The sequence below is a fragment of the Mesocricetus auratus genome, unplaced genomic scaffold (genome assembly GCF_017639785.1).
Source record: "Mesocricetus auratus isolate SY011 unplaced genomic scaffold, BCM_Maur_2.0 Super-Scaffold_100014, whole genome shotgun sequence".
Classification (NCBI taxonomy): Eukaryota; Metazoa; Chordata; class Mammalia; order Rodentia; family Cricetidae; genus Mesocricetus; species Mesocricetus auratus.
In genome coordinates this window covers 10,291,947-10,317,806 of record NW_024429197.1, presented here as the reverse complement: position 1 = coordinate 10,317,806, position 25,860 = coordinate 10,291,947, and the positions used below count along the sequence as shown (strand labels likewise).

General features: G+C 53.7%; 1 protein-coding gene across 3 annotated transcripts in view; it reads left to right on the top strand.

Annotated features, from left to right (window-relative positions):
- The window catches only part of Ahdc1 (AT-hook DNA binding motif containing 1), a 37,266-nt gene extending 21,823 nt beyond the window's left edge, over positions 1 to 15,443 (top strand). For all 3 annotated transcript variants that reach the window (XM_013120216.3, XM_040756427.1, XM_040756428.1), the window contains 2 exons: positions 14 to 4,924; positions 15,010 to 15,443. In XM_013120216.3, the coding sequence (XP_012975670.1) occupies positions 88 to 4,881 (4,794 nt within the window). In that variant the 5' untranslated portion in view covers positions 14 to 87 and the 3' untranslated portion in view covers positions 4,882 to 4,924; positions 15,010 to 15,443. The remainder of the gene's footprint in view (positions 1 to 13; positions 4,925 to 15,009) is intronic.
- The last annotated feature ends 10,417 nt before the right edge of the window (positions 15,444 to 25,860 follow it).

Sequence of the window (25,860 nt, the reverse complement as noted above, 5' to 3'; positions counted from 1 at the left end):
CCTTTTCTGGCAGGTTCTGGTCCCGGCTTCTCGCACCCTCATGTCAGCCCTGGCCCCGCCCGGTGGCCCTCGGAGGACAAGGTCAGGATGCGTGTGAAGCCCCAGGGCCTTGTGGTGACTTCCAGTGCCGTGTGCAGCTCTCCTGACTACCTCCGAGAGCCCAAGTACTACCCCGGCGGTCCCCCAACCCCCCGACCCTTGCTTCCTACCAGGCCTCCTGCCAGCCCACCTGACAAGGCCTTTTCTACCCACACCTTCTCTGAGAACCCACGCCCACCCCCACGCCGGGACCCTAGTACTCGGCGTCCACCAGTCCTTGCCAAAGGAGACGACCTGCTACCCCCTCGGGCGGCCCGGCCTGTCTCCCAGGCCCACTGTCCCACACCGGCCCCAGACAGCAACTCCCTCCACCGTTGGGACAACGGCCGTGTGAACCTGCGTCCAGTGGTGCAGCTGATCGACATCATGAAGGACCTGACAAGGCTGTCCCAGGACCTGCAGCACAGTGGTGTGCATCTGGACTGTGGTGGGCTGCGACTGAGCCGTCCACCTGCTCCCCCACCCGGTGACCTGCAGTACAGCTTCTTCTCCTCACCTAGCCTGGCCAACAGCATCCGAAGCCCTGAGGAACGCGTCACACCTCACTCCAAGTCAGAGCGACCCAGCCACCCGCTCTATGAACCTGAGCCTGAGCCTAGGGATAGTCCCCAGCCTGGCCAAGGCCATGGACCTGGAGCCACCACCACAGCCACTGGTCTGCCCCCAGAGCCTGAGCCCGATGGGCCTGACTACTCTGAGCTAGCAGATGCTGACATCCTCAGTGAACTGGCTTCCCTTACTTGCCCTGAGGCCCAGCTCCTGGAGGCTCAGGCCCTTGAGCCACCATCACCGCAGCCCGAACCGCAGCTCCTGGACCCCCAGCCCCGCTTCCTAGACCCGCAGGCACTAGAGCCTTTAGGTGAAGGTTTGGAGCTACCACCCCTGCAGCCTCTTGCCGATCCTCTGGGGCTGCCGAGCCTGACCCTGCAGGCCCTAGATACCCTGCCTGACTCCTTGGAGTCCCAGCTCCTTGACCCCCAGGCCCTCGATCCCCTGCCTAAGCTGCTGGATGTCCCTGGTCGACGACTAGAGCCCCAGCAGTCCCTGGGGCACTGCCAGTTGGCTGAGCCCTTACGCCTAGACTTGTGCTCACCTCACGGTCCCCCTGGCCCTGAGGGCCACCCCAAGTACGCCTTGAGGCGTACCGATAGGCCAAAGATCCTGTGTCGACGGCGGAAAGCTGGAAGGGGGAGGAAGGCAGACTCGGGACCTGAAGGCCGCCTACTTCCCCTGCCCATGCCTACAGGGTTAGCAGCCGCGCTAGCTGAGCCCCCACCGCTGCCGCCACCCCCGCCACCTTCTGCTCTGTCAGGCCCAGGCCCAGTTTCTGAGCTGGAGCCAGAGTCCTCTCAGACCCCCGTGGTCCCCACCCGCAAAGGCAAGTGCAGGGGTGTGCGGCGCATGGTGGTGAAGATGGCCAAGATCCCTGTGTCCCTGGGGCGGAGGAACAAGACCACATACAAAGTTTCATCCTTGAGCAGCAGTCTGAGTGTGGAAGGCAAGGAGCTGGGCTTGCGGGTGTCGACAGAGCCCACCCCGTTGCTGAAGATGAAAAACAATGGCCGGAATGTGGTGGTGGTCTTCCCGCCGGGTGAGATGCCTATTATTCTCAAGCGTAAGCGTGGCCGCCCTCCCAAGAACCTGCTGTTGGGCCCCGGCAAGCCCAAAGAGCCAACAGTGGTAGCTGCTGAGGCTGCTACCGTGGCAGCAGCCACCCTGGCCATGCCAGAGGTGAAGAAACGGAGGCGACGAAAACAAAAGCTGGCCTCCCCTCAGCCATCGTACGCAGCAGACGCCAATGACAGCAAAGCTGAGTACTCTGACGTCCTTGCCAAGCTGGCCTTTTTGAACCGCCAGAGCCAGTGTGCGGGGAGGTGCTCGCCACCCCGCTGCTGGACACCCAGTGAGCCTGAGTCAGTGCACCAGGCCCCAGACACCCAGAGCATCTCCCACTTCCTGCATCGTGTACAGGGCTTCCGGAGGCGAGGAGGCAAAACAGGAGGCTTTGGAGGCAGGGGCGGAGGTCATGCGGCCAAGGCAGCCCGCTGTTCCTTTAGTGACTTCTTTGAGGGCATTGGCAAGAAAAAGAAGGTGGTAGCAGTGGCAGCTGGTGGGGTTGTGGGTCCTGGTCTCACAGATTTGGGGCATCCACGCAAAAGGGGCCGAGGGGAGATAGACGCTGTGACTGGGAAACCCAAGCGCAAGAGGCGGTCCCGAAAGAACGGTACTCTGTTCCCAGAGCAGGTGCCCAGTGGCCCAGGCTTTGCGGAGGCAGGTGCTGAGTGGGCTGGGGACAAGGGTGGTGGCTGGGCCCCTCACCATGGGCATCCAGGAGGGCAAGCTGGCCGAAACTGTGGGTTCCAAGGGACTGAGGCCCGGGCTTTTGCTTCCACTGGACTGGAGAGTGGGGCTTCAGGCCGCGGCAACTACTATGCTGGTGCACCCTCAGGCCAGACAGAGCTCAGCCAGGAGCGCCAAAACCTCTTCACTGGCTATTTTCGCTCCCTGCTTGACTCGGATGACTCCTCTGACCTCTTGGACTTTGCCCTCTCAGCCTCTCGCCCAGAGTCCCGGAAGGCATCAGGCACCTACGCAGGGCCTCCCTCCAGTGGGCTGCCTGCTCAGCGGGGGCTTAGCACCTTCCCGAACCGGGGAGCCAAGGCTAGCCCAGTGGCAGTGGGCAGCAGTGGAGCTGGGGCAGACCCCTCCTTCCAGCCTGTCCTGCCCTCCCGTCAGACCTTCCCACCAGGACGGGCAACAAGCTACGGGATAACCCCAGCCGCTTCAGACTGCCGGGCAGCTGAGGCCTTCCCAAAGCTGGCTCCCCCCCCTTCAGCCGTGGCCCGCTCACCTACAACCCACCCGCCTGCCAACACCTACCCACCTCAGTACGGTGGCTATGGGGCAGGACAAAGCGTTTTTGCCCCAGCAAAGCCCTTTTCAGGCCAGGACTGTGCTAATAGCAAGGACTGCAGCTTTGCCTACGGCAGCGGTAACAGCCTTCCCGCCTCACCCAGCAGCGCCCACAGTGCTGGCTACGCTCCACCGCCTACCGGGGGTCCCTGCCTGCCACCCAGCAAGGCGTCCTTCTTCAACAGCTCTGAGGGGGGCCCCTTCTCTGGGTCGGCCCCCACGCCCTTGCGCTGTGACAGCCGGGCCAGCACCGTCTCACCCGGTGGCTACATGGTGCCCAAGGGCACCACAGCTTCTGCAGCCTCTGCCACCTCCTCCTCCTCCTCTTCCTTTCAGCCCTCACCTGAGAACTGTCGGCAGTTTGTGGGGGCTTCTCAGTGGCCTTTCCGGCAGGGGTATGGAGGCCTGGACTGGGCCTCGGAGGCCTTTAGTCAGCTCTACAATCCCAGTTTTGACTGCCATGTCAGTGAGCCCAACGTGATCTTGGACATCTCGAACTACACCCCACAGAAGGTAAAGCAGCAGACTGCTGTGTCTGAGACCTTCTCCGAGTCATCCTCCGACAGCACCCAGTTCAATCAACCAGTTGGTGGTGGCGGCTTTCGGCGTGCCAACAGTGAGGCCTCAAGCAGCGAGGGCCAGTCGAGCTTGTCTAGCCTGGAGAAGCTCATGATGGACTGGAATGAAGCGTCTTCTGCCCCGGGCTACAACTGGAACCAGAGTGTCCTCTTTCAGAGTAGCTCCAAGCCTGGCCGTGGTCGGCGGAAGAAGGTGGACCTGTTCGAGGCCTCACATCTGGGCTTTTCAACATCTGCCTCGGCCACCACCTCTGGCTACCCATCCAAACGGAGCACTGGGCCCCGGCAGCCTCGGGGTGGCCGGGGTAGTGGGGCCTGCTCAGCCAAGAAGGAGCGAGGTGGTACAGCTGCTAAGGCCAAGTTCATCCCCAAGCCACAGCCAGTTAATCCACTGTTCCAGGACAGCCCAGACCTTGGCCTAGACTACTATAGCGGGGATAGCAGCATGTCACCACTGCCCTCTCAGTCAAGGGCCTTTGGTGTGGGAGAGCGCGATCCCTGTGACTTCATGGGGCCCTACTCCATGAACCCATCTACACCTTCTGATGGCACTTTTGGCCAAGGCTTCCACTGTGACTCTCCCAGCCTTGGTGCTCCTGAGCTCGATGGCAAGCATTTCCCGCCACTGGCCCACCCGCCCACAGTGTTCGATGCTGGCCTGCAGAAGGCCTATTCTCCCACATGTTCACCCACACTCGGCTTCAAGGAAGAGCTGCGGCCACCACCTACAAAGCTGACTTCCTGTGAGCCCCTCAAGCATGGTCTTCAGGGGGCTAGCCTGAGCCATGCAGCTGCAGCTCAGGCCCACCTGAGCTGCCGGGACCTGCCGCTGGGCCAGCCTCACTATGATTCCCCTAGTTGCAAGGGTACAGCCTATTGGTACCCACCAGGCTCAGCTGCCCGTAGCCCACCCTATGAAGGCAAGGTGGGTTCGGGGCTGCTGGCTGACTTCCTGGGCAGGACGGAGGCTGTATGCCTCAGTGCCCCTCACCTGGCTAGCCCACCAGCCACGCCCAAGGCCGACAAGGAGCCACTGGAGATGGCCCGGCCGCCGGGTCCACCCCGTGGCCCTGCTGCAGCCACTGCTGGCTATGGCTGCCCACTCCTTAGTGACTTAACCCTGTCCCCTGTGCCGAGGGACTCGCTGCTGCCCCTGCAGGACACTGCCTACAGGTATCCGGGCTTTATGCCACAGGCACATCCTGGCCTGGGTGGGGGCCCTAAGAGTGGCTTCCTGGGGCCCATGGCGGAATCTCACCCTGAGGACACATTCACCGTCACCTCCCTGTAGTACCAACTGAAGTGCCGACTGGACCACGAGGTTTTGTTCCTGGGTAAGTCTGGGGATGTGGGTGCAAAGGGCAGAAACCTGAAGGGGAGGGAGGGGAGGGGGAGAGAGGGGTAGGAGAGGGTGGAAGGGAGGGTGAAGATGCTTAGTTAGGGGGAGAGCTGTTTGGCGAGAGGGAGGGTAGAATGATGGAGCTTGCTGGCAGGAAGGAAGGACTCAGGGTTAGAAGTTGTGTAGAGCTTGAGGTGCTTTGTGGGGAACCCAACAGAATATTCAGAAGTCTGATTGTTGGAGTGGTAGAAGCATAAACTGTATAAGACCAAGTGTGAGAAATGCCACTTACCTCTCATAAAGGAGGACATTTGCCTCCCCTCAGATGAAGAAAAGAGAGTGCCTCATCCACTTAGGGCTCCATAGGCCCCTTTGGAGTAGCTAGTTTGCCTTGGCACTGCTTTGCAAGAACTTTATAAAGTGGCCTGTAGGATTCCCTCTCTTCCCAAAGGCAGTTGTAAAAAAACGAGACAGGGACTTGCTGACTTTGCATCACCTGCCGTGCCCCCCAAGTGCTGGGATTAAAGATGTCTGCCACTGTGCCCAATCCCTCAAAGCTACTTTAAAAACATCTTGGGCACCGGGCGTTAGTGGCGAATGCCTTTAATCCCAGCACTCGGGAGACAGAGGCAGGTGGATCTCTGAGTTCGAGGCCAGCCTGGTCTACAGAGCGAGTTCCAGGACAGCCTCCAAAACAATGCAGAGAAACCTTGTCTTGGGGGAAAAGAAACCAAAACAAACCATCTTGGGCTTGATGTTGGTCAGGCCCCTGTTGGGCAGAGAAAGAGATGTGAAGAACAGTGCCGTCTCTTCCCCCAGGAAACTGCAACCAGCAGGTCTGTCCAGGGAGGGAAGCCAGTCCCTCTCCTCAAGACAAATGCTTTTCCAGAGTTCAATTAAATATTCGGAGGCACTTTGCCATTATTTCTGTCAGGTACTACGCCTTCATAGTTGAAGCCTATTTTAATGTTTTCAGGAAAATAAAAGGCAGAAAACATTCCCATGTAACTGAAGAGTGTGGGGTTAGAGGAATTGTCTTCTTGAAGAGCAGTTTGTTTCAGAGTAGTCACAGCTAGACCCACTTTGGGGCACAGAATGGGCCAGATGTGGTCATTGGCAGTGGAGTAGCTGAGCGCTTGACTAAAGCCTTTATCACTCTTGCTGCCCCAAAGCCTCCTGGGTATTTTGCTTCCTGATGGACAAGCCCGTCATCCCTGCTCTAGGGAGGCTGTTCCAGTCCAAGGATGCTAGACCCCAGCTGCCCTGGTGCCTGAGGGTGGCATTTTGAGAACCAGGAGGCCCCTGGAACACCGGTCCTTGGCTGGCCACCAGTTTGCTACTTGTCTAAGCTTTCGTCTTTTTCTGACCTCTGTTTCCCCATGTTTCTGAGAAACCTCGTTTTAATAACCCTCTTAGGCTCTCACAGGTCTGTATGGCAGAGACAATGGCTTGATTTATTTATTTTTTATTATTATTATTTTTGGCAGTGTTTTGTCCTTCCTAATGAAGCCAGGCTAAGACTAAAATGGCCTCCCATTCCCCATGCATCTATCTCACTGCAAGCAGCAGGGCTGCAGATCTGAAGCAGGCCAGGGAGAAGCTGCTTAGGGTTTAAAATGTCAAACCCTTGATCCTTCTCACCGGAGGGGAGATGTCTCATGGATAATCCAGAAATGTGAAATAATCCCAAAACCGTTCCTCCCAGACTCTGGGATGGAAAATGAACATGTGGGGGCTGGGTGTTTGGGCAGGTCACAGCTCAGTGCAGTGTATAATGGAACCAACCAGTGAGGCCTGAAGGCAGGAGGAGCTCGGATGCCATCCAGCCCCACATTCTAGCCTGTTCCCCACCCGGCACTGTCCTCACAGGGACACATGCAGTTCCAGAGACATCTGTGCAGCCTCGGAAGCACCACAGACGAGGCGCCTGACCCTCAGAGGAAAGACACTAGCCATGGAGTGGCACAGAGCGCTTGGTGGCCAGAGCCAGGGGAAGGGCGGTGCAAGGCCAGCTAGGAGGTTGTGAGAGCCTGCAACAGGATACCCAGCCCTTACAGCTGCTACCCGAAAGATGCAGGGGCTAGATGGTAGATGGGGAAGAAGGAACAGTAAGTGGTGTGCACAGTCTCGAGGAGTGGCGAGAGGGTTTGGCTCTGAACTGATGGATGAGAAGACAGTCAAGCTAAGCAGGGGCCAGGCAGGCAGAGCCAGACCCTGTAAGACCCTGCAAGGAATTTGAGTCGTTCCAAGATGTACAGGGAGCCACTGAAGACAGGGTCCCAGTGAAACCAGGCAAGTGTTAAAAGAAAGGAGGCCAGACCAGCCAGCAGTGATGGTGACGTGGACTAAGGTGGTCTGGGATAGTTTCCCTTCCTTAGTTAGGATGGCGCACAAGCCCCTCTGTGTAGGGCGGCCCTCTCGTGTCAGTGACTAGTTAGAATCATGGTGAGAGTGAGAAAGGTTGGAGGATACAGAGACGAGCGTGGCAAGGAAGTAGAACTAATAGAGGGAGTCATTATGTCCACAGAAGGCTTAAGCAGAGAAGACAGTGACGCTCACTCACCCAACAGGTAGTGGGCAGCTTTAACGCTGGGCACTGGGGAAGCAATAATTCAGCTCAGCTGCTCATCTTGACGCCTTCCACGCTAACTCTGTGACAGTCACTGGGGAGACAAAGCAGACATGGCTCCTGCTTGGAGATCAGCATCTGCCCCAGGAAGTTAAAACAGGCACACAGAGAACCTGGAAATGCAGGGTAGGAAATGGCGGATGCCCAGAGGCAGGGAGAGGCAAAGAGTGCGCACCAGGCTCTGGGTGCTGTGTTCAGAAGTCACTTTGTGCACACATGTGCTGTCCCTTTGTGTGACGCTGCCCCAGGGACTCCTCACAGCATCTTGGCTTTCATTGGTGAGGTAAGGAAACAGGCTGCTCAGGAACCTGTAGTGTGTAAAACATGGAGCCATCCCTGACTTTCAAAGCTTTCCTCGGGGCTGCTCTTCACCCACATCTCCGGCTCCTCGGCTCCCTGGTTCCCTGGCTGCAGAATGATAGGTCACATTAGGTATGGGGGCTGAGTTTTGTTTTGGGGGGTGGGGCAGGAGTTTGTTTTTGTGAGACAAGGCCTTGCTCTGTGGTAGCCCTGGGTAAACCTGGAACTAACTCACTATAGCCTCTGAGTGCCGGAATTGCTGGCATGTACCGCTGGATCCAGAAGGTCTAGCATTGTAAGTGAATTTTGTGGATTTGTGGTAAGAAGCTGCACTTGAGCTTGAAGAAGAGACAAGATGTGGAGCCAGGGAGGGGCACTGCATTGGGAACTAAGCAAAGGCAGGCTTCCTCCCAGTGAGAGCTGGGAGATGTGAGGTCATAGGACAGTGGGGATGTGTGCCTGACTCTCCTGAGTGCTGTCACTGATATCGCAAGTAGTGATGGGTTAAAGGAGGGGACCTTGGGCCCATACAGGCAGGCACCTTCTTGGGTCTCTTAAATGAAAAGCAGAGCCAGACAACCCGGCTCCATATTGGGACCCTTGAACCAAAGAGCAACCACACCAGACTCCAGGAACAGCGGTGAGAAGATGGGAAGGGCCCACATATATTCAGGAATCTCTAATCCTCCCTCCCTCCCTACTAGTTCTTGGCTCTGAAACCGAGGCCAAGAGAAATGTCACAGGTCCTCCCAGGTGACACCAGCTGGGGCCTGAGTGGAACAGGAGGCAGTTTCCAAGGCCACCATCCAGCCGGGGTCAGCAGGCATGCCCAGGCCTGGGCCAGGCCCAGCTGCTCTGGACTTTGTCTCTCTGAGTCTTGAATCCTTTAGAGGCCACTTGATCTTGCCTCTGGCTCTGAGCAAGAGGCCTCGTGTCAGGACTCAGCCGGCCCTGCCCTGCTTCCTCTGAGCTCCAGGTTTTCTCCCTTTCTGAGGTCATCCTCCAGTTCTGCTTGCCTTCCCTGTAGCCATATTTAGGCCAGGCCTTCTTGTTCAGAGCCCCCGCTTCTTGGAAATTCCATCTCTCTATGAGCATACCTTCTACTGCTCCTCCTCCCTGCACCCCACATCTCTGGTAAAAGCGGAGCTCCTAAACCGGCAGGCAGTGGCTAGGAACGCACGTCTGTGGTTACACATGGGCCCCTGGGGTGGTTCCGTCCCTTAGCAGCTAGGTGATCTGGTGATTCACATAGCCTGGTGAGTCACGTTGTCTCTATCTCTTGTACGAATGAAGGGGATTGACATGTAAAGTCCTTAGCCCTGGCCTGGCCCTCAGGAAAGCACCTCATTGGTGGCTGGTAGATGCGTGGATGAATACCTTCCCACAGTCTGAATTCTGGGTCCCCAGGTCAAGCTGTGTGAGTCACCCATCTCCAGCCCTTGTTCCTGACCTTTGCTTGACGGGAGGTAGCCCTCCTGCATCATTCCCTGCTGTCCTCCTACACGGGTCTTGTATACTGCTGTGAGCCTAGAACATTTGGAAATCTTGAAATTTCCCTGGGGCTGGGGATATAGCTGAGTGTGAAGAGTGCTTGCCTGCCTGTTGTGGCCAAGACCCTGGGTTCCAAACACAAAGCATCCAAGGAACCTTCCTTGTAACTTTATAGTGTGTTGTCATTTTCCCTGGATAACTCAGTCTGCCTTGTCACTGTCATCTTTGGTGCCATGTTGCCTGTGCTGGGGTTGGGGAAGTAGGTGAAGCCTGTCAGTCCACATGAACTAGCAGCCTGCTCTGCACTGGCCGGTAGCCCATGCCCAAGACACCAGTGACCCACGGGCCCAATGGGCTTGTTTCAAACCCCTGCTTGAGTACCACAGCGTCTCGATGCCAGCCCTTCTGAGCTACATAAGGAGGGCAGCAGGGCTTTCCTGAAGCTGGAAACGATCCTAACAAATTAGAGACTTCAGCAGCTCGAGCCCTACTCAGCCACCTGGGTCTCTGGCCCACCCCCCACCCCAGCCCATTCTGCCCGTGGTGGCCGCCAAAGTGCTTGTTGTTCAGCATTTTTAGATGCATGGTGTCTGGAGCCCCTAAAATATTTATTGGATGAATTGATTAAAGCGCATCTGCTCCCTCAACTCGGTGCTTCACACCTTTTGATTGTATCCTTCCTCTCCAGCCTTCTTGTCTGCAGAATACAAGCCCGACTGCCCGGCATGGTGCAGAAGGCATTCAGACTTGAGTCCTGGCATCCCATCTCACACACACGCACATGCACCCTCTTCCTCACCGGCATCCCAGTGCACACACACACACACACACACACACGCACCCTCTTCCTCACCGGGATCCCAGTGCGCACACACACACACACACACACACACGCACGCACGCACGCACGCACCCATGCACGCACCAGGCAGAATCAGGAGGGAACATCAAAAAGGCCTCTGCAGAGTGTGCCCTTTGCTTTGCCCTGGCCTAGGTTGCCCTCTCCTATCCACTGTGGTCTCCCCCTGCCACTGCCAGTCTTTCACTCAAACGTCACCTCCTCCAAGAAGTGTTCCATGATCCTTCCCAGGCACAATTAACCTACAGCTCTTTATGCAGCCGTGACAGCCCTTTCCGGGAACAGCCCCAGCATACCCAGTTCCTTTAGGCTAGTCACTCATCTTCGCATCTCTCCCCCATTCCAGTGTCTCACCATTTTGTGGGTATTTCAGTGTGTGTGTGTGTGTGTGTGTGTGTGTGTGTGTGTGTGTGTGTGTGTACATCAAGTGTGTGGAAGTCAGAGGACAATTTTTAGGAGTCCTTTCTCTCCCTTCACCATGTGGGTTCTGGGGATCAAATTCAGGACATTGGGTTTAGCAGTTAGCATGTCGTCGTGTGTGTGTGTGTGTGTGTGTGTGTGTGTGTGTGTGTGTGTGTGTGTGTGTGTGAACAAGCTAACAAACTGGAAGAGCAGAGAGGGAAGGGCAGCTCAGTATGGTGGTTGATGCATGCCTTAAATTCCAGCACTCAGGAGGCAGAAGCATGTGGACTCTGAGTCCCAGATGAGCCAAGGGTACGTAGAGAGACCTTGTCTCCCAAAAGAACAGGAGGAGGAGTGAAGGTTCCCTGGTCTTTGGGAGGTAATCCTAAAAGCAGCACATAGAAGGGTGTGTCGGTGAAGCTTCGACTCTCAAGACCAGGTGGCTTTCAGAGGGAGGCCTCCAAGCAGTAGGCCCCCTCCCAGGAGCCACAGATACACTGAGAGACAACAGAGTGACTCTGAGGAAGCACCCAGCTCCATCATCCTGGCCTTTGGCATCCACTTTGGTTGCATGTCTACATCAGCAGTGACGCCTGTCCTTACAAGGACATTGCCTGCAGGAAGGGTGGAGAGCATTGTGTGTGTGAAAGCATACAAGTGTGTGTATGAGCAGGTTGGTGGGTGTCTCAGGTAAGCCCATCTGGTCCCACTAGCAAGTATTATAGGTCTCTGAGTCCAGCAGCAGAGGAAGCTCCCAGAAAAGTGGAGGAACTGCCCCCACTGGCCTCTTTGGTCCCAAGTGGGAACCTCCTATGACCCTTCGCTGAACCCCCTAATGGCATTTCTGCCACAGAAATAGGCCTGATAACTGAAAATAAGTCTTCATGCACATGTTGACTTGTCCTTTGACCCCTCACACTTGGGACACCTAAAGCTCTCTCTCACCACCTGTTTTAACCCTTTACTTTGCCAAGAAAAGTGAAGCCTAGAGAGAGAAGGGCCTCCCTCTCTGTCTTCTCCCTTATGTGACATTGAAATCCTCAGCTGGAGACAGGCTAGGGAATAGAGGTCAAGCCTGAGCACACACCCTAGCAGGAAGTGGGTGTGATACATGGTTGCTTAGGTGGAGCCATGAGTGTGCACACTCTGTTTATAGGGAGAATGGCTCTCTCCGGGCAGCCTGGCGTTGTACAATCTCTGCACTTTGAATCTCTGCCCAGGCAAAGGCCACCGAAGCCCCTGGCACCTCAGTTGCTGTAACTGCTAGAGCACGAGGGTGGGGATGCGGAGAAGGTGGCTCTGGGGTCCTCCTGGGGGCACTAAAAGGTTGAGTCTTTGTAAGAGTGGTTGGTGTCCTGAGGTTGGGTGCATACCGGGGTTCAGAGGTGCCGCACACAGGCCTGTGCTCTAGAAGAGCAGAGTGGAGAATGGCAAGTACACCGGTAGCTATGGTAACGGGGCATTCTAAGGAGGCATCCTAGAGGTGTGAGAGAGCTGAGCTGGACACCCTGACATGCTGACCAGCCTTCGATCAGTCATGGTGCGGTTGTGCAGTCCACACGCATGCGCTATCCCTGCACGCTGAGCTCTGTACTCAGTGGTAAATTTAGAGCAGCAGCCTTCTTTCCCAGACTGGACTGAGTGCCCCTCCTCTTCCTGAGCTCCACAGGACCTCCCTTGGCACAGCCATCCACCTGCGTGGAGATTGCCTGGTTAGGATCTATCTCTCCCTCCACTCCAGCAAGCTTTTAGCGTATAGATCCAGAGCTATAATGTCCTCTGCCCCTGAACTGGGCTGCCTGGAACCTTAGTATTTGCTTCAGTTTTCTAGAGCTGAGCCTAGCTAGGTCTGTGTTCTATTCAGCATAGCATTCTCCCTTCACCAAGAACACCCCCAGCCTGTGATTCTTCCCCACCCACCACCCTCCCCAGATTCTGCCTGAGCCCTGGCTGGCCAAGACCCGGAAGCTGCAGGGGGAGGCGGTAAGGTGCTCTGGGCAGCCTAGCTGAGGGTGAGAAAGTCTCCTGCTGCCTGGCCGCAGGCACCATGGGAAGGTTCTGGCAGGAACCGCCTGCTGGGCTGAGATCACCATGGAGACCTGGCTTGCAGAGGGTCACTGGCAGTGGCTAAGGGCTGGTGGGGGTAGGGGTAAAGGGGATTTATGCAGAATTTGTGTTTTGGGCCTTTGAGGGGAACAGGCAAAACTGGGGTTCATCCCTGTCAGCATGCCGAGTAGTTTGCAGCAGCCCACCCTCCCTCTCCGGTAGCTCCCCAGCAGATTCATGATCTTGGCAACTGTCCTTCAGCTGCAGCGAAGCCAGCGTCTGGATTGAGGCTTCTCCGGTGCTTGCTAAGCCTGGCACCCCACATATCATAGTCCTTTCCCTTCATCTCTGCAGTTGGCCGTGCTTGTCGCCCTAACTGTAGAGAGCTGACATTCATCCCTGCGGCACCCTGCTCCTTTTCTGCTTACTACCCCAATCGTGACACATCTGTCACCTAACAGGCACACTGGCTTACCTTCCCCCCAGTACCCATTGCTGTGGTACAGTTCTAGTGTCCTGAGCCTTAAGCCCTCCCCCTTCCCCTCCCTCATGCTTCTGGCCTAATCACCAAGATGGGTGCTTCCCTTCCCCTGCAGGAACCCACCTGGTGTCCCTGGCTCTCCAGGGTGTCCTGGCAAGTCCAACCAGGAGACAAAAGTCATCCCTGGGGCTGATTGCCCAGCAGACAGCAGCTGAGGCTGAGTGGAGGGCCAATGTGGCCCTGCTGGGGAGGAAAGCCAAGGAAGCACAAGGGAAGGGGCTCTGTGGTCGCCCGGCCCCTGCGGCTGTGGGGGAGGACAGGTGGCCCAGCACCCCAGCCCTACCCTTGATTCTGGAGGTGGGAAATCAGAGTCCCAGACCTCTGAGAGGCAGACAATCTAATGCCAAGGTTCTGGGAATAGCCTAAGCCAGCCCTGTCTTGGCTCTCCCATCCCTTACAGCAGCAGAGCTGTAGATCGGTGGGGGCGGGGGGGGGGGGTTAGAGAAGATAAGTTCTATACACATGATCCCACACACGATCAGAACTGTCTAGCAAAAGGAGGTACCTTAGTGGCTGTGGGGACTCAGGAATTTCCGAGCTTCGGGAAGGCAGTGTTTGTACCAAACACAGATGGTATTGTGCTGGGTGATTTCTTCTTCATTCCTTCATTGAGGCTGACTTCCTCATCGCCTCATCTCTCTTAGGAGCACAATGGATGACGGGCTGGGAAGAAGGGTGGATTGGAAAGAAATAGAAGCAGTGTTTCACACCTGTGTGGTGCTATGCCCAGACTCTGCCCTGGTCCCTTTTTTCAACCATGGAGGTTAGAAGCATTACCTAAGCAAGCTCATTATTACAACATTTGGAAATTAGGGTTTAGAGAGCCCATCTGTCCCCAGAAAAATAATAAAAGTGATAATTAATTTTAATGTATTACATCTTTGTGTTCAACCTTTCTCTGTCTTAAACACTGAGTCCAGCAACAAACTAGAATGGCAGTCCTGTTGCCCCCCCCTTTGACTTTTGTTTTGTTTTTAAAACAGGATATTTTGTCTTCTCCCTCTACCTCATGAGTAGTAGGGTGATAGGCTACAACCAAACCTGGTTTGTGCCATGATGGGAATCAAACCCAGGGCTTCAATAGATGTTAGGCAAGCACTAAGTTTAAGACCAGCAAGAGTTCTATGGTGAGGTCCTGTCTCATACACAAAGAACCTCCAATGAGTAAACAGATGTCATTCACCTCCTACCCAAAGTCATGGAACTTTTAAATGGTGACACTGGTGTGCGAGCTCGGCTGTCCTTAATTCTAGAGCCTAGACTCTTAGCAAACCCTGCTTTGGGACCCTAACACCCCTTATCACCCCCCTTCCCCCTTCCTTCCTTTCTTTTGCTTTTTTTGTTTGTTTGGTTGTTTGGTTGGTTTTTGGTTTTGAGGCAGGTTTTCTCTATAGCTCCGACTATCCCGTAACTCATTCTGTAGACCAGGCCAGCCTTGAACTCACAGTGATCCACCTGCTTCTCTGGCCCATCTTTCACTCTTGGTATGATCTTGGCATTTACAAATGGACAAACTGTATACCTGTAATTGCAGTCCTCATGAGCTTAAGCTAACCTTGGCACACAGTGAGTTTGAGGCTAACCTAGACTACATGAGACTGAACAAAAGTACTACCAAATTAGGAAACTGAGCTTGGAGAAGACAAGGCAGAGTCCCAAAGTCACATGGGGCCTGCCTGGAGAAGGAACAATGCTAGCTTCTAGAATGTGGGTGGGAACTGTGCCAAGCCTCTTTTTAGCCCCCTGGTCGTGGAGTTAGCTCAGTGTCCGTCTGCTGCTGACTTGTGTCTCTCCTCTTGTGTTTCTTTACAGCTTTCAGAAAACCAATGCCAAGACCCCTCCCAGCGTCCACATCGCCCTCCGGCAGGAGCGCCTGCCCCTCTGCCTCCCACCTGCCCTTTGCACCCCCGGCAGCCCCATTCTCCCCCTCCCCACCCCCCTCCACGCAGAAGCCGAAGGTGAGCCCTTTCTGCACAAAACCAGCAATTGTAAATACTTTTTAAAATGTACAAAACTTAAAAACAAAACACAGTTTTAGAAAAAGACAAAAAAAAAAAAGAGGAGAGAGAGCGAGAGAGAGAGCGTGTGTGCAAGAGGTTGCAAGCAGGGCTTCTAGGTGTCCAGAACCCCTGCAAGTGTGCACTGAGAAATTTATCTACAGGTCGTTTGACAAAAATGAACAATATCCTATTTATTGTATATACTGTTTTATTATAAATTGTGGATTGTATATTGCATTCTGTAAACCTGCTGTGGTCCCGTGGTGTGCAAATTCGCATGGTGGGGGGGAGGGAGAACCTCTTGGGAGCTTTTTTTTTTTTTCTTTTTCACTTTTTGGGTTTTATCTTCTGTTGTTGTTGTTGTTTTCTGTTGGCAGGACACACCCAAAGATCCAAGTTTGTATTAAAAAGAAATGAAAAAAAGCAAAAAAAAAAAAAAAAACAAAACTCGTGTCTTGTAAAACAGAGTGTGTGAGGGTGGACTGATGGGAAGGGACACAGCTGGGCTGTGCTTCTAGCCATTGGTCCCCAGAGGAGTTGGAATACCAGGTGTGTTCCTGTGTTCCCTACCTCTGAGTTCTCCCATTTACCTGATACCTGGGTGTCGCCCCCGCTCCCCGCCCCACCCAGACTCTGCCCCTCCTACCTCTTGAGCACCTTCATCCTATCCCCCAAAGCTTTAAAGATGTTTTTGTTTTATTTATGTGTGTGAGTGTTTGGCTGCATGGATGCGCACAGCATGTGTGCTTGGTGCCCTTGAAGGTCAGAAGAGGGCATGGTATCCCCTGGAGCCAGAGTTACAGACAGCTATAACCTGCCTGTGTATATGCTGGGACTCAGACTCAGGTCCTCTGCAAGAAGAGTAAGTGTTCTTAACTTCCAGTCCATTGCTCAACATCCCCCTATTTCTATCCTAAATCCTGTGGCTCCCGAAGCCTGGTTTCCTTTCCCTGAGGAGCCCCACTATAAGCTCGGCCTCCATACTCTTGCTTTAGATTCCCTCATTCCACCTCAGGCCCCAGGCAGTACCCTAAGTCTATTCAGTGGTCCTGTCTCCTGAGCCGCTGGGCCTCAAGATTCTGTGGTGGTTCTGAGATGCTAATGTTTAATTATTTTATTGAGGTAGGGTGTCTCTATGCAGCCCCACCTGGGAGCTTTCTATCTAGACCAGGCTGGCCTTGAACTCAGATCCGCCTGCCTTCACCTCTGGAATTCTGGTATTGCAGGCCTGTGCCACCACACACAGCAATATAAATCTTTAGAACACTCCATAGTAGGTCCACAACCCTTCAGGACTAGAGTATGTGACTTCCTTGCATGACCGGAGTAGCCCCTGCTGCGTATCTTCTATCCACCCCAGGTCCTGAATCCCCCCCATGCCCGACTCCTGTCCCCTCATTTCCTGTGACATACCTATCTACTTGTCCCTTGGTGTTCCTCTTTCCTCCTATCCTAAATTCTAAATGCTATCCGTGTATTTCCTCCCAGTTTTGGCTAACAGAGGAATTAACCAGATTACTTCTTACTCCCTGACAATGGCCAGCCTGACTCTCCATTTCCTTAACTCCTCAATGTCCACTTTGGCCTGGTCCTTAGGATTTTCAGGAGCATGTTTTCCCATGACCCACTTGATGGTGAAGCTCTGCTGAGTGTGATTTCCCTGTCCTTCTTCCTTGGTGACACTCAGAGCAATGCCAGGCCAAGCTCCTGGTGGCTTAGCCTCCCTGACACTATCAGCAAGGCCCATGCCTTGGGGTCATCAGGGGAACTTGCTGAGAGGCAAACATGCCCCCACCCACCTTCCCAATACCCATGCCTGGAAGAGGCAGGAGGATTCACAGGTCACAGTGTCTGAAAACTGCATCCTCTGCTGGATGTGAAAGCCATCTGCTGCTCAGCCCCCTCCACACGTCCTCAAGAAGCAGACCTTGGCCTACCCTTCCTGCCTGCTGTGGAGAGAACACTACTCTCAAGCTGACCGTCCCCTGTGGAGCTGGAAGTGGAGGCAGGAAACAGTGAGACCTGCTGAGAGGTCAGGTCAGGGAAGGGGCTTTCCAAAGGAGAGAGCTTTTAAAAAACCACGCCTAGGGCGCTAACAGAAGAATGAGTGATTTCTGAAGCAAGAAAGATAAGTGCAAAGACCAGAGGTGGGAAAGGAAGTCCCAGGTAGACCTAACTTCAGTGGGTAGGACATGTGCTCGGGAGAGTCCAGGGGACTCTGGCAAGGTCACTCTGGAGTGGAGAGGAAAAGGGTAGAAAGGGATTGGGCATCAGAAAATCTAGTGGGGCGATGGGGTGGGGGAGCTGCATTAAGTATTTCAGTTACAGACTGTTGGATTAGCATGCACAAGCTCAATTCCCCACTCCAAAACAAAACATAAAGTCACCCCAGGACTGCTGGGATAGACCAACCCCAAAGGAGCCTGTTTGCTGCCCAAAAAGAGAAAATGTATGTGTTTAATGGCTGCTGAGGGGCAGAAAGGGAAGTCTAGCCAGGCTGACAGGTAAGGGGGCTGGGCTGAACTGGCATCTCTGGCAGTCAGGGTTCAGTTAGAGGGTAAGACCTGGTGAGGGCTGCTGAGGGCTCAGAGGGGAGGTGCTGGGAGGGATTATACAGTGGAGGGAGTTGCAGCTCAGCACAAGACAGTTCTCAAGGGAGGCCATGGTAGTGAAAGGTTGTGCATACAGTAACTAAAGGAACTGGGGCGGGGAGGAGGCTCCTTGGCTTGGAGAAAGGAGGCACTGGGAAGGCCTGGTGAGAACCTAGTTAGTGCTCCATGCGAAATGAAAGGAACAAGATGCCGAGAGGGACAGAGGTGTCAGGCTGAGGGTGTGGCTCAGTGGTAAAGCTCTTTCCTAGCTTGCACAAGCCCTGATCACCAGTCCAACAAAAAGGAAGGAGGGAAAAGGAGGAGATAGCCAGCCTTGGGAGACCCTGTGCATAGCAAGGGATGCCAACTCCAAGGTGTGTTATTGGAGACCAGGCTTTGTAGCTCTGGGGATGGAAAGTTTTTCAGGTCCTGGAATCCCTGAGGAAAGAGCAGCAAGAGACCCTGCCAGGTAAGTGAGGCAATGATGGAGGTCACCCTGTTTTGTTCCATTTTCAGAGGTTAAGGCTTCACCGCAGCCAGGGTACCACACCTGATTCCAGAATGCATCACAACTACACGGTTTCTGCTTGGGCCTGGTGGTGCAGACCTTTAATCCCAGCTACTTTGGAGACTGAGGCAGTAGGATCTCAGGCTCAAAGCCTAGGCTATAAGTGAATTCCAAGCCAAATGGACAACTTAGCAACACTTACTTTAAAAAAGGCTGGGCGGTGGTGGCACACGCCTTTAATCCCAGCACTCGGGAAGCAGAGGCAGGTGGATCTCTGTGAGTTCAAGACCAGCTTGGTCTACAAGAGCTAGTTCCAGGATAGCCTCCAAAGCCACAGAGAAACCCTGCCTCGAAAAACCAAAATAATAATAAAAAGAAGGAGGTTGTGGGGTGATGCCAAGACAATTTAGCAGGTAAAGAGGTGCTTGGTAGCAAGTCTGACCATCTTAGTTCTAGCCCTGGAACCATGTGGTAAAAGAAAACTTATTCCCATGAGTTGTCCTCTGGCTTCCACAAACACACCATGATATAAATAGATAGATAGGGGCTAAAATGTTTACCACATAAGCATGAAGACCCAAGTTTTATCCCAGAACACATTTTGGGGAGGGGGGAAATCTGAGAATAATGACACATGCTTGTTATCCTAGTACTAGGGAGATGGAGACAGGGACATCCTTGGGGCTTGTTGGCCATTGAGGGATGGGATCCTGTCTCAAAACCAAGATGGGTAGCACCTGAGGAGAGACCTGAAGTTGGTGGTTGGCCTCTAAAAGCACATTCACAAATGTGTGCCCACAAGAACACACAAAGTAAGAGGAGGGTTGAGCAAGATGGCCTTCAGTCAATAACCAGCACCAAATAAAAATGTAAAGGTGGTACCTATATGGTTCGGGTTTGGCTATCATTCCTAACGCTACCATTTCTATCACTTCTCTGGGCTGTCCATTCTTCCAGGGAATCTGAAATCAAAAGATCCTCCCATCATTTATGGATGACAAGACAGGTTCTCAGTGACTTGTCAAAGGTCATATGGAAAATGGCAGAAGTAGATCTGCAGACTGACTGACTTGAAGCCTTTGTTTATTTGTTTATACAGACTTAATGAAAAACAGAATCTGTTTAGCTCAGGGGACATAGACAAGCACAATGGTTAGCATGCATGAGACAGGGTCAGGGGTTGATTCAAAGCATGGGGAGGGTGGTCACTCCACTTATAAAACCTACAAATTAGTTCATTCTATAGTAAAAGGTTTTAGGCTGAGATACAGCTCAGGGAGGAGCAAGCGTGCCTAGCAAGCTCGAGGCCCTGGGTTCATTCTCCATCATCACAAAATAATAATGATTAATTAAGTGTGTGTGTGTGTATACCAGCTTTTCTGAGCACTTTACACAAATACACAGTTTCCACAACAGTGCCATGAGATTTAATTGTAACTGTATCCATCTTACAGGAAACTCAAGTAGAGTGGGTATACCTCATCCGTAGAGTACTTTCGTAGTAGCATGCACTAGGCCGTGGGTTCGATAACTACCATTTGAGTAATACTGTTAGGGTTAGGCATGTATCTCAGCATGGTGCTTCCCTTGCACGATGAAGTCCTTGAATAATCACCATCACCACGTGCACAAGGTGTGGTGGCACAAGCCTGAAATGTCAGCGGTCAGAAGGCTGAGACGGTGGCCCTGAGGTGATCCTCAGCTGCATATGGAGTTCGAGGTCAGCCCAGGCAGTGTGGTCATGGAAAGGAAAGAAGAAACCCAGGCCGGGGAGGTAGCTCCGTGGGTAAAGGCTTCTGTTGCCAGGGCTGACTGCCTACGCTTGTCCCCAGGATGCACATGGTGGAAGGAGAGCTGACTCCTGAAAGTTGTCCTCTAACACCTTGGCAAAGCACTTACACATGAAACCCTTAAGTGCAGAGGTGTAATTTGCCAAGGCCAGCCAGTGAATAGAGACACCAGAATTGAGCAGTCTGGGGTTCAGGAGTCCACAATTCACTGTACTGTTAAAAGTGAAAACCCAGAAGCTGGGGTCCTACTCATTAGAAGAGTGCTTGCCTAGACTGAGTTCAGTCTCCAGCACGGAAGAAGAGGCCGCCAAGCTGCTCCAGTCCAACCTCCCAAGCCTGTACCCAGTTCTCCAGTTTACTCGCTCACATAGTGGTTCTTGACCACCTTTCAGAGAGGTCACCTGGAGAACACCAGAATGCTAATACCTGTCTGTGCTCCATGCTGTAGAGGCTGGTCCATAATACTAGCACTGAGGAGGTCAAAGGCAGGGTGATACAAGTTCAAGGCTGCCCTGGGCTGTGTGTGAGACCCTTTTTTTTTTTTTAATAAATAACAAAAAATGCTGGTGGTGGTTAAAACTAAGGAGACTGGATTTATTTGCCGAGGGTGGTGTCTATGCATGGGTTTTCTTTTTACAAAACTCCAGTATTCTCAGTGTGCAGCCAGCGTTGATAGCCTCTAGTCTAGCTATTGTACTAGCATTTACGCAAACACCCACCTGTGCACACACACCCATACTTGATATGTATTCCTATGTGTATCTACGGCGCTTTCCTATGTGGACACTACAGTGATCCAGAGCATCCTTCACTTTTGAGTTTCCAGGCACTTGAGGACACAATGCTCAATGAGATAAATGGATTTTTCCCCTTTAAACATACAATCTGATGGAACCATATTTTGGTGTTGTCTCTTCCTATGAACGACTGGTTTGGACCCCCGTGAGAGATTTGCTCTTGTGGCTGTGTCAGGCCCGTTGTACAGAAGTGAAGACCAGGATGTTGTGGTACAGAAGCAGATTGATCTGTCTCTGTGAGTTCGAGGCCAGCCTCGTCTATACAGCGAGCCTAAGGCCAGTCAGTGCTACAAAGTTAGGACTCTGTCACAAAACAAAGGACAGATGTGATAAAGAGAGGTACTCTCATACTGTGTGCCTGGGTTTGACTGACTGGTGTTGTATGTGTGAAGGTGAAGGTGTGGTAAAATCTGGACCCTGTAAAAAACGTGGACAGTGCGGAGGGAGGGGTGACAGAAAAGGGCTATGCATAAGGTAGGCAGCAGCCCAGAACATCACAGGACACACACACACAGCTGTGAGGAGGCTGGGTTCCAGTCAGAACCAGGCGAGCTGAGCTAAGCTTTGGGTATGTGGGGGAGGCATAGCTGGGGCTGGAAACTGGAGAGTGGGAGGGAGGGAGGAGGGAGGAGGGAAGGAAGGGAGCCACATCCTTGATCTTTGTTCTGTTTCAGTAGTTCCGGACTTGGTGCTCTGGGGCACTGTGTGGCTCTGGGTGTCCCTCTCTGTAATGTCAGGATCTTGGCATCTGTTTCTCTTCTGGGTCTTGGGCTAAGAGGCTGATCATGTGACTCTAGGTCTCCACCTCTCCAGTCTACTTGGCTCTGTGTCCCCTTCCATGTCTCTGTCTCTGCCTCCATGTCTGCCTCTGTCCTTCCTTGTCCTTGCCAGGAGGGGGGAGGGGCCCAGTACTCAGAGAGCAGGTGTGGGCTCACTCAGGCAGCAGGGAGCGAAGCCCAGGAGGGCCAAGAGCCAGCAGCCCCTGGACACAAGCACACTCCAGGATACACAATCTGAGCGCTCACGAGAACACACAATGACCTATAAGTACAAGAATGGTTGCTGAGGACTTTCACAGGAACACACACAGGTACAAAACTAAACAGTCACTCCCCGAAGCTCACAAGGATGCCAGACGCAGTAGGTCCCGTGCAGATATCAACGGCTCACACAGAACAGACATACTTTGTGAAAAACCCTCAGACAAATCCTCATCCAGACAGCGAACTCCAGAGCCACAGACATGCACAGGGACACAAACACACACAAAGACACAGAGAAGATGCAGGCACACCGGTTCACTCAACACACTCAAAATCACACACTTAATCTAGAATAAGGAGGGGAAACACACAGAGGCATAAACTCTCAAGGGCAATCAGAGACAGAGGCACACAGAGGGACCCACGAGAGTCTCAGACAGAACAGTCAGCTACACACTCCTCCCTCAGGGCTCACTTTGGAGTACTTGGGGACACGCCCATAGGTGGCGAGGTGACATGGGCCCTAGCGCACCTGGCGCCCTCGGCGCGCCCCCAGGCGCCAGGCGGCCGAGCGTGCGTGCCCGTGCATGCATGAGTGCGCGCCCGTGCGCGCCACCACCTGTGGGAGGAGAGGTGCTCACTGCGCCCCAGGCTGCCGTGGGGGGAGCGGTTGCCATGGCGCGCCGAGCGCGGCCGCATACTAATGGACGGCCACGGGCACGGCCCCCACAGCTGCCCCCCACTGGCCGCTCTCTCCTCCCACTCCTTCCTCCAGCTTCCGCCGTCCCTCAGGCGCGCGCCTTGGCCCACGCGCTCCACAAGGATCCTGAGTCCTTGGTCCCAGGCCACTATCGCCTCATCTGTCCCTCACTGAGTCCAGTCAGGCCCAAGGGCTAAGGCTGGTCCTGCGGGGCTACGTGCCTGGGAGGCCGGGCGCAGGCACCAAACAGACTTTGCTACAGGAGGAAGCTTAGGTCAGCCTTGGAAATAAGGCGACCACCCTTAGGGAAGGGCGAAAGAAAGGGAGACCCAGGCCCTGCAGTCTGTCTTTCCATGCGACCTAGTCAAAAGCCAACATAGAGACACCCTTCCCCTGCTTGCAGCAACTCTCCAAGTCACGAATGGCTTTGGGGTTGGAGATAGTTAGTTACCACACACCTAGGTAGATCTTCCATCTCTCAGGACCTGCTCCTCGGCCCTCCAGTTCAGACCTAATAGGGTGAGCGGGAACTGAAGGGTACTGGGTAGAAAGCACACTAGAAGGAAGGAGTCACCTCCTGCTGGATTCCCAAAGCTGCCCACCACTCTGTTAATGCTCTGGGGGTAACCAGAGGCCCTGTGGGGTAAGGGTGCCAGCGAAGAGTTTGCAGATGGAGGCAGTGAGAGGGGAGCCTGATTGGGGGGGGGGCAGGCGGTTGCCTAGCAACCCCACAGCTGTCTGTTGACCTAGAAGAAGCTGTGCTGTCTTGACACAGCTGGTGTTTACATGTAACCGAGGCTCTCTGGCTTAGCGCGTGCTTGGAGCAGAGCTGAGGCAGGGCCCTCGTGGCAGCCTGGCCCCAATCCTGCGGGTCGTGGGCTCCATGGCCTGCCTGTTTGCTTCTCTCCTCCCATCTCAGGTCTCAAATCCCATAGAGAAAGAGCAGAAGAAATCTCAGGGCTGGAGGCTTTGGGAAGGGCAGAGGTACTGCACACTCACAACCCTGAAGCCTCAACCAGAACAGGGAGAGACTAAGAAAAACAAACCGGGGCTTGAGGTCTGGCAGCAGTGGTGAACAGTACAGTACTTGACACTCTTCCGGTGGACACAGGAGGTATGGTTCCCAGCACCCCGAGAGGCAGCTCCCAACGGCCTGTAATTTCTGTTCCAGGAGATCTGACACCCTCTTCTGGTACGCTTTCTCGTGACAGAGCTAATAAATGCATGTGTACACACACAGTCGAGATATACACATGACGCACATATGCACAGGCAGAAAAAAAAACACACACATTTAAAAACATGTATCTTTAGAAAAACAGAAGGAAACCGCAGGCCAGTGCCACAGAGAACACCAGCATACACGGGGACACCTGGTCACAGTCTCTCCAAATCAGTGACATAGGCACATGCCAAGAGACGGTGTACACCTGGAAATCCTGGCACCAGGAGGTGGAGGCTGCCAGATCAGGGGTCCATGGTCAGCCTTTACCATATGGAGGGTTCAAGGCCAGCCTGAAGTACATGAGACCCTGTCACAATGAAAAAAGAGTAACAGGAATAGAGTCCTTCACAGAGATGCCCATAGGCATAAAGACACGCACATACAGGAACACGCCATCCAGTGATTGAGACATGGTACACAGATATCTTTTTGTTTGTTTGTTTGATTGTTTTGAGACGGGGTTTCTCTATGTAACAGCCCTAGTCGTCCTGGAAACTAGCACCGTAGACCAAGCTGGCCTCGAACTCACAGAGCTCTGCCTGCCTGTGCCTCCCAAGTGCTGGGGTTAAAGGCGTGCGCCACCACTATCTGCCCCACTGCCTGGCACCTGCAGATATCTTGACACCAAAGAAAAACAGGCACTGATCATCCCACAGGCACAGTCAAGCCCAGGGACACACAAATAGAAGCTATTCCATGCTAACACCAGCAACTCCCACACACACACAGCTTACTGTGTTTGCAGGTCTGTGCAAACAAACAAAAGCCTGCACACACAGACACTCACATGCACACACTAGCACCCGGGGAAATACAGCCCACCAAACTTTTACCCATTGCCCGCAGTGCCCAAGACAGACAGTGGCTGATACCACTGACACAGGAAGACACACCCAGGAGCCCGACATATGAAAAGACATGGTCCCCAAAGGACCACAGGCCCTTACATGTCCCACCTGCACCCACACAAGTACTCGAGGTACAAACATGTGCGGGCATAGGGTGTGGTGTGGACAAAGTTGAGGCTCCTCCTTGCCCACAAGCTCTCTGTAACCGCACATCTCCCTTAAAGTCAGAAGGTTCTGGTCCCAGAAACAAGCTTGAATGAACTCATGTATTGCCTGTTGTACCCCTAATCCTCAGCCCTAAGGAGCAGACAGGGTCACCACTTCCCTTGGGGGCCCCCTATCTGGATGAGAGGCACAACCCTATGGTCTGAAGTCCCAGGACTGACAAAGGAAGCTAGGTCCTGCTCCAGAAACCTGGAGTCTGATGGAACCGTATCTCCCTCCTGGATAGCTTGGGATGCCTCAGACACACACATAGACACACATGAGCGTGTGGCAGTACCGGGTGCCCGGGAGGGCTTCCTGAAGGAGGTGAACTTGGGGGTCTGGCTTTGGAGCCTAGGAAGAAAAGGGAAGAATGAGCACTGTGTTGAAAAGGGCCTCCTTTCCCTCCCTGCCCAAGCCCTCATCCAGCAGTTCCTCCTCCCCCCAGGGCCCAAGGGGCCGGCTGGGGCCCCACAGTCCCATCAGCCCAAGCAGTGAGCAGAAGGAGGAGAGAGGATATTTTTAGCTTCTCTGCCACTGACATTTCGCAGCAGGCGACCTGGGGTGAAGCTGAGTGAGTGCTGAAGGCTGGGAGAGCGACTTCCCGCCCCCACACACATGCACACAGAACTGTGCACACACAGCCGCATCCCCAACACAAGCAATGCTCACATCATGGCACACACTCAGGATACAGGCCCGTTTTGAGATACACACATGTATGTGAGCACATGTCACACATGACAGAAATCTCACAAATCTGAACACATACAATAAAGTGACAATTCACACACCCAGACATACAGTGCCCATACATTTCTCACGCCTAGCCAAGTAAATGCTCAATCGTCATCCATTCAAGACGCATGTACTCAGTGCCTACCATGAACTGGATTCTATTTATTCAACTCATTCAAGAGACTGAGTGAAACATTAAAATTGCAGTCCTCATAGTCTGAGTCCATGATAGCAGGAGGTTGACAATAAAAATAAATAAATAATGCATGCACAGTGGTA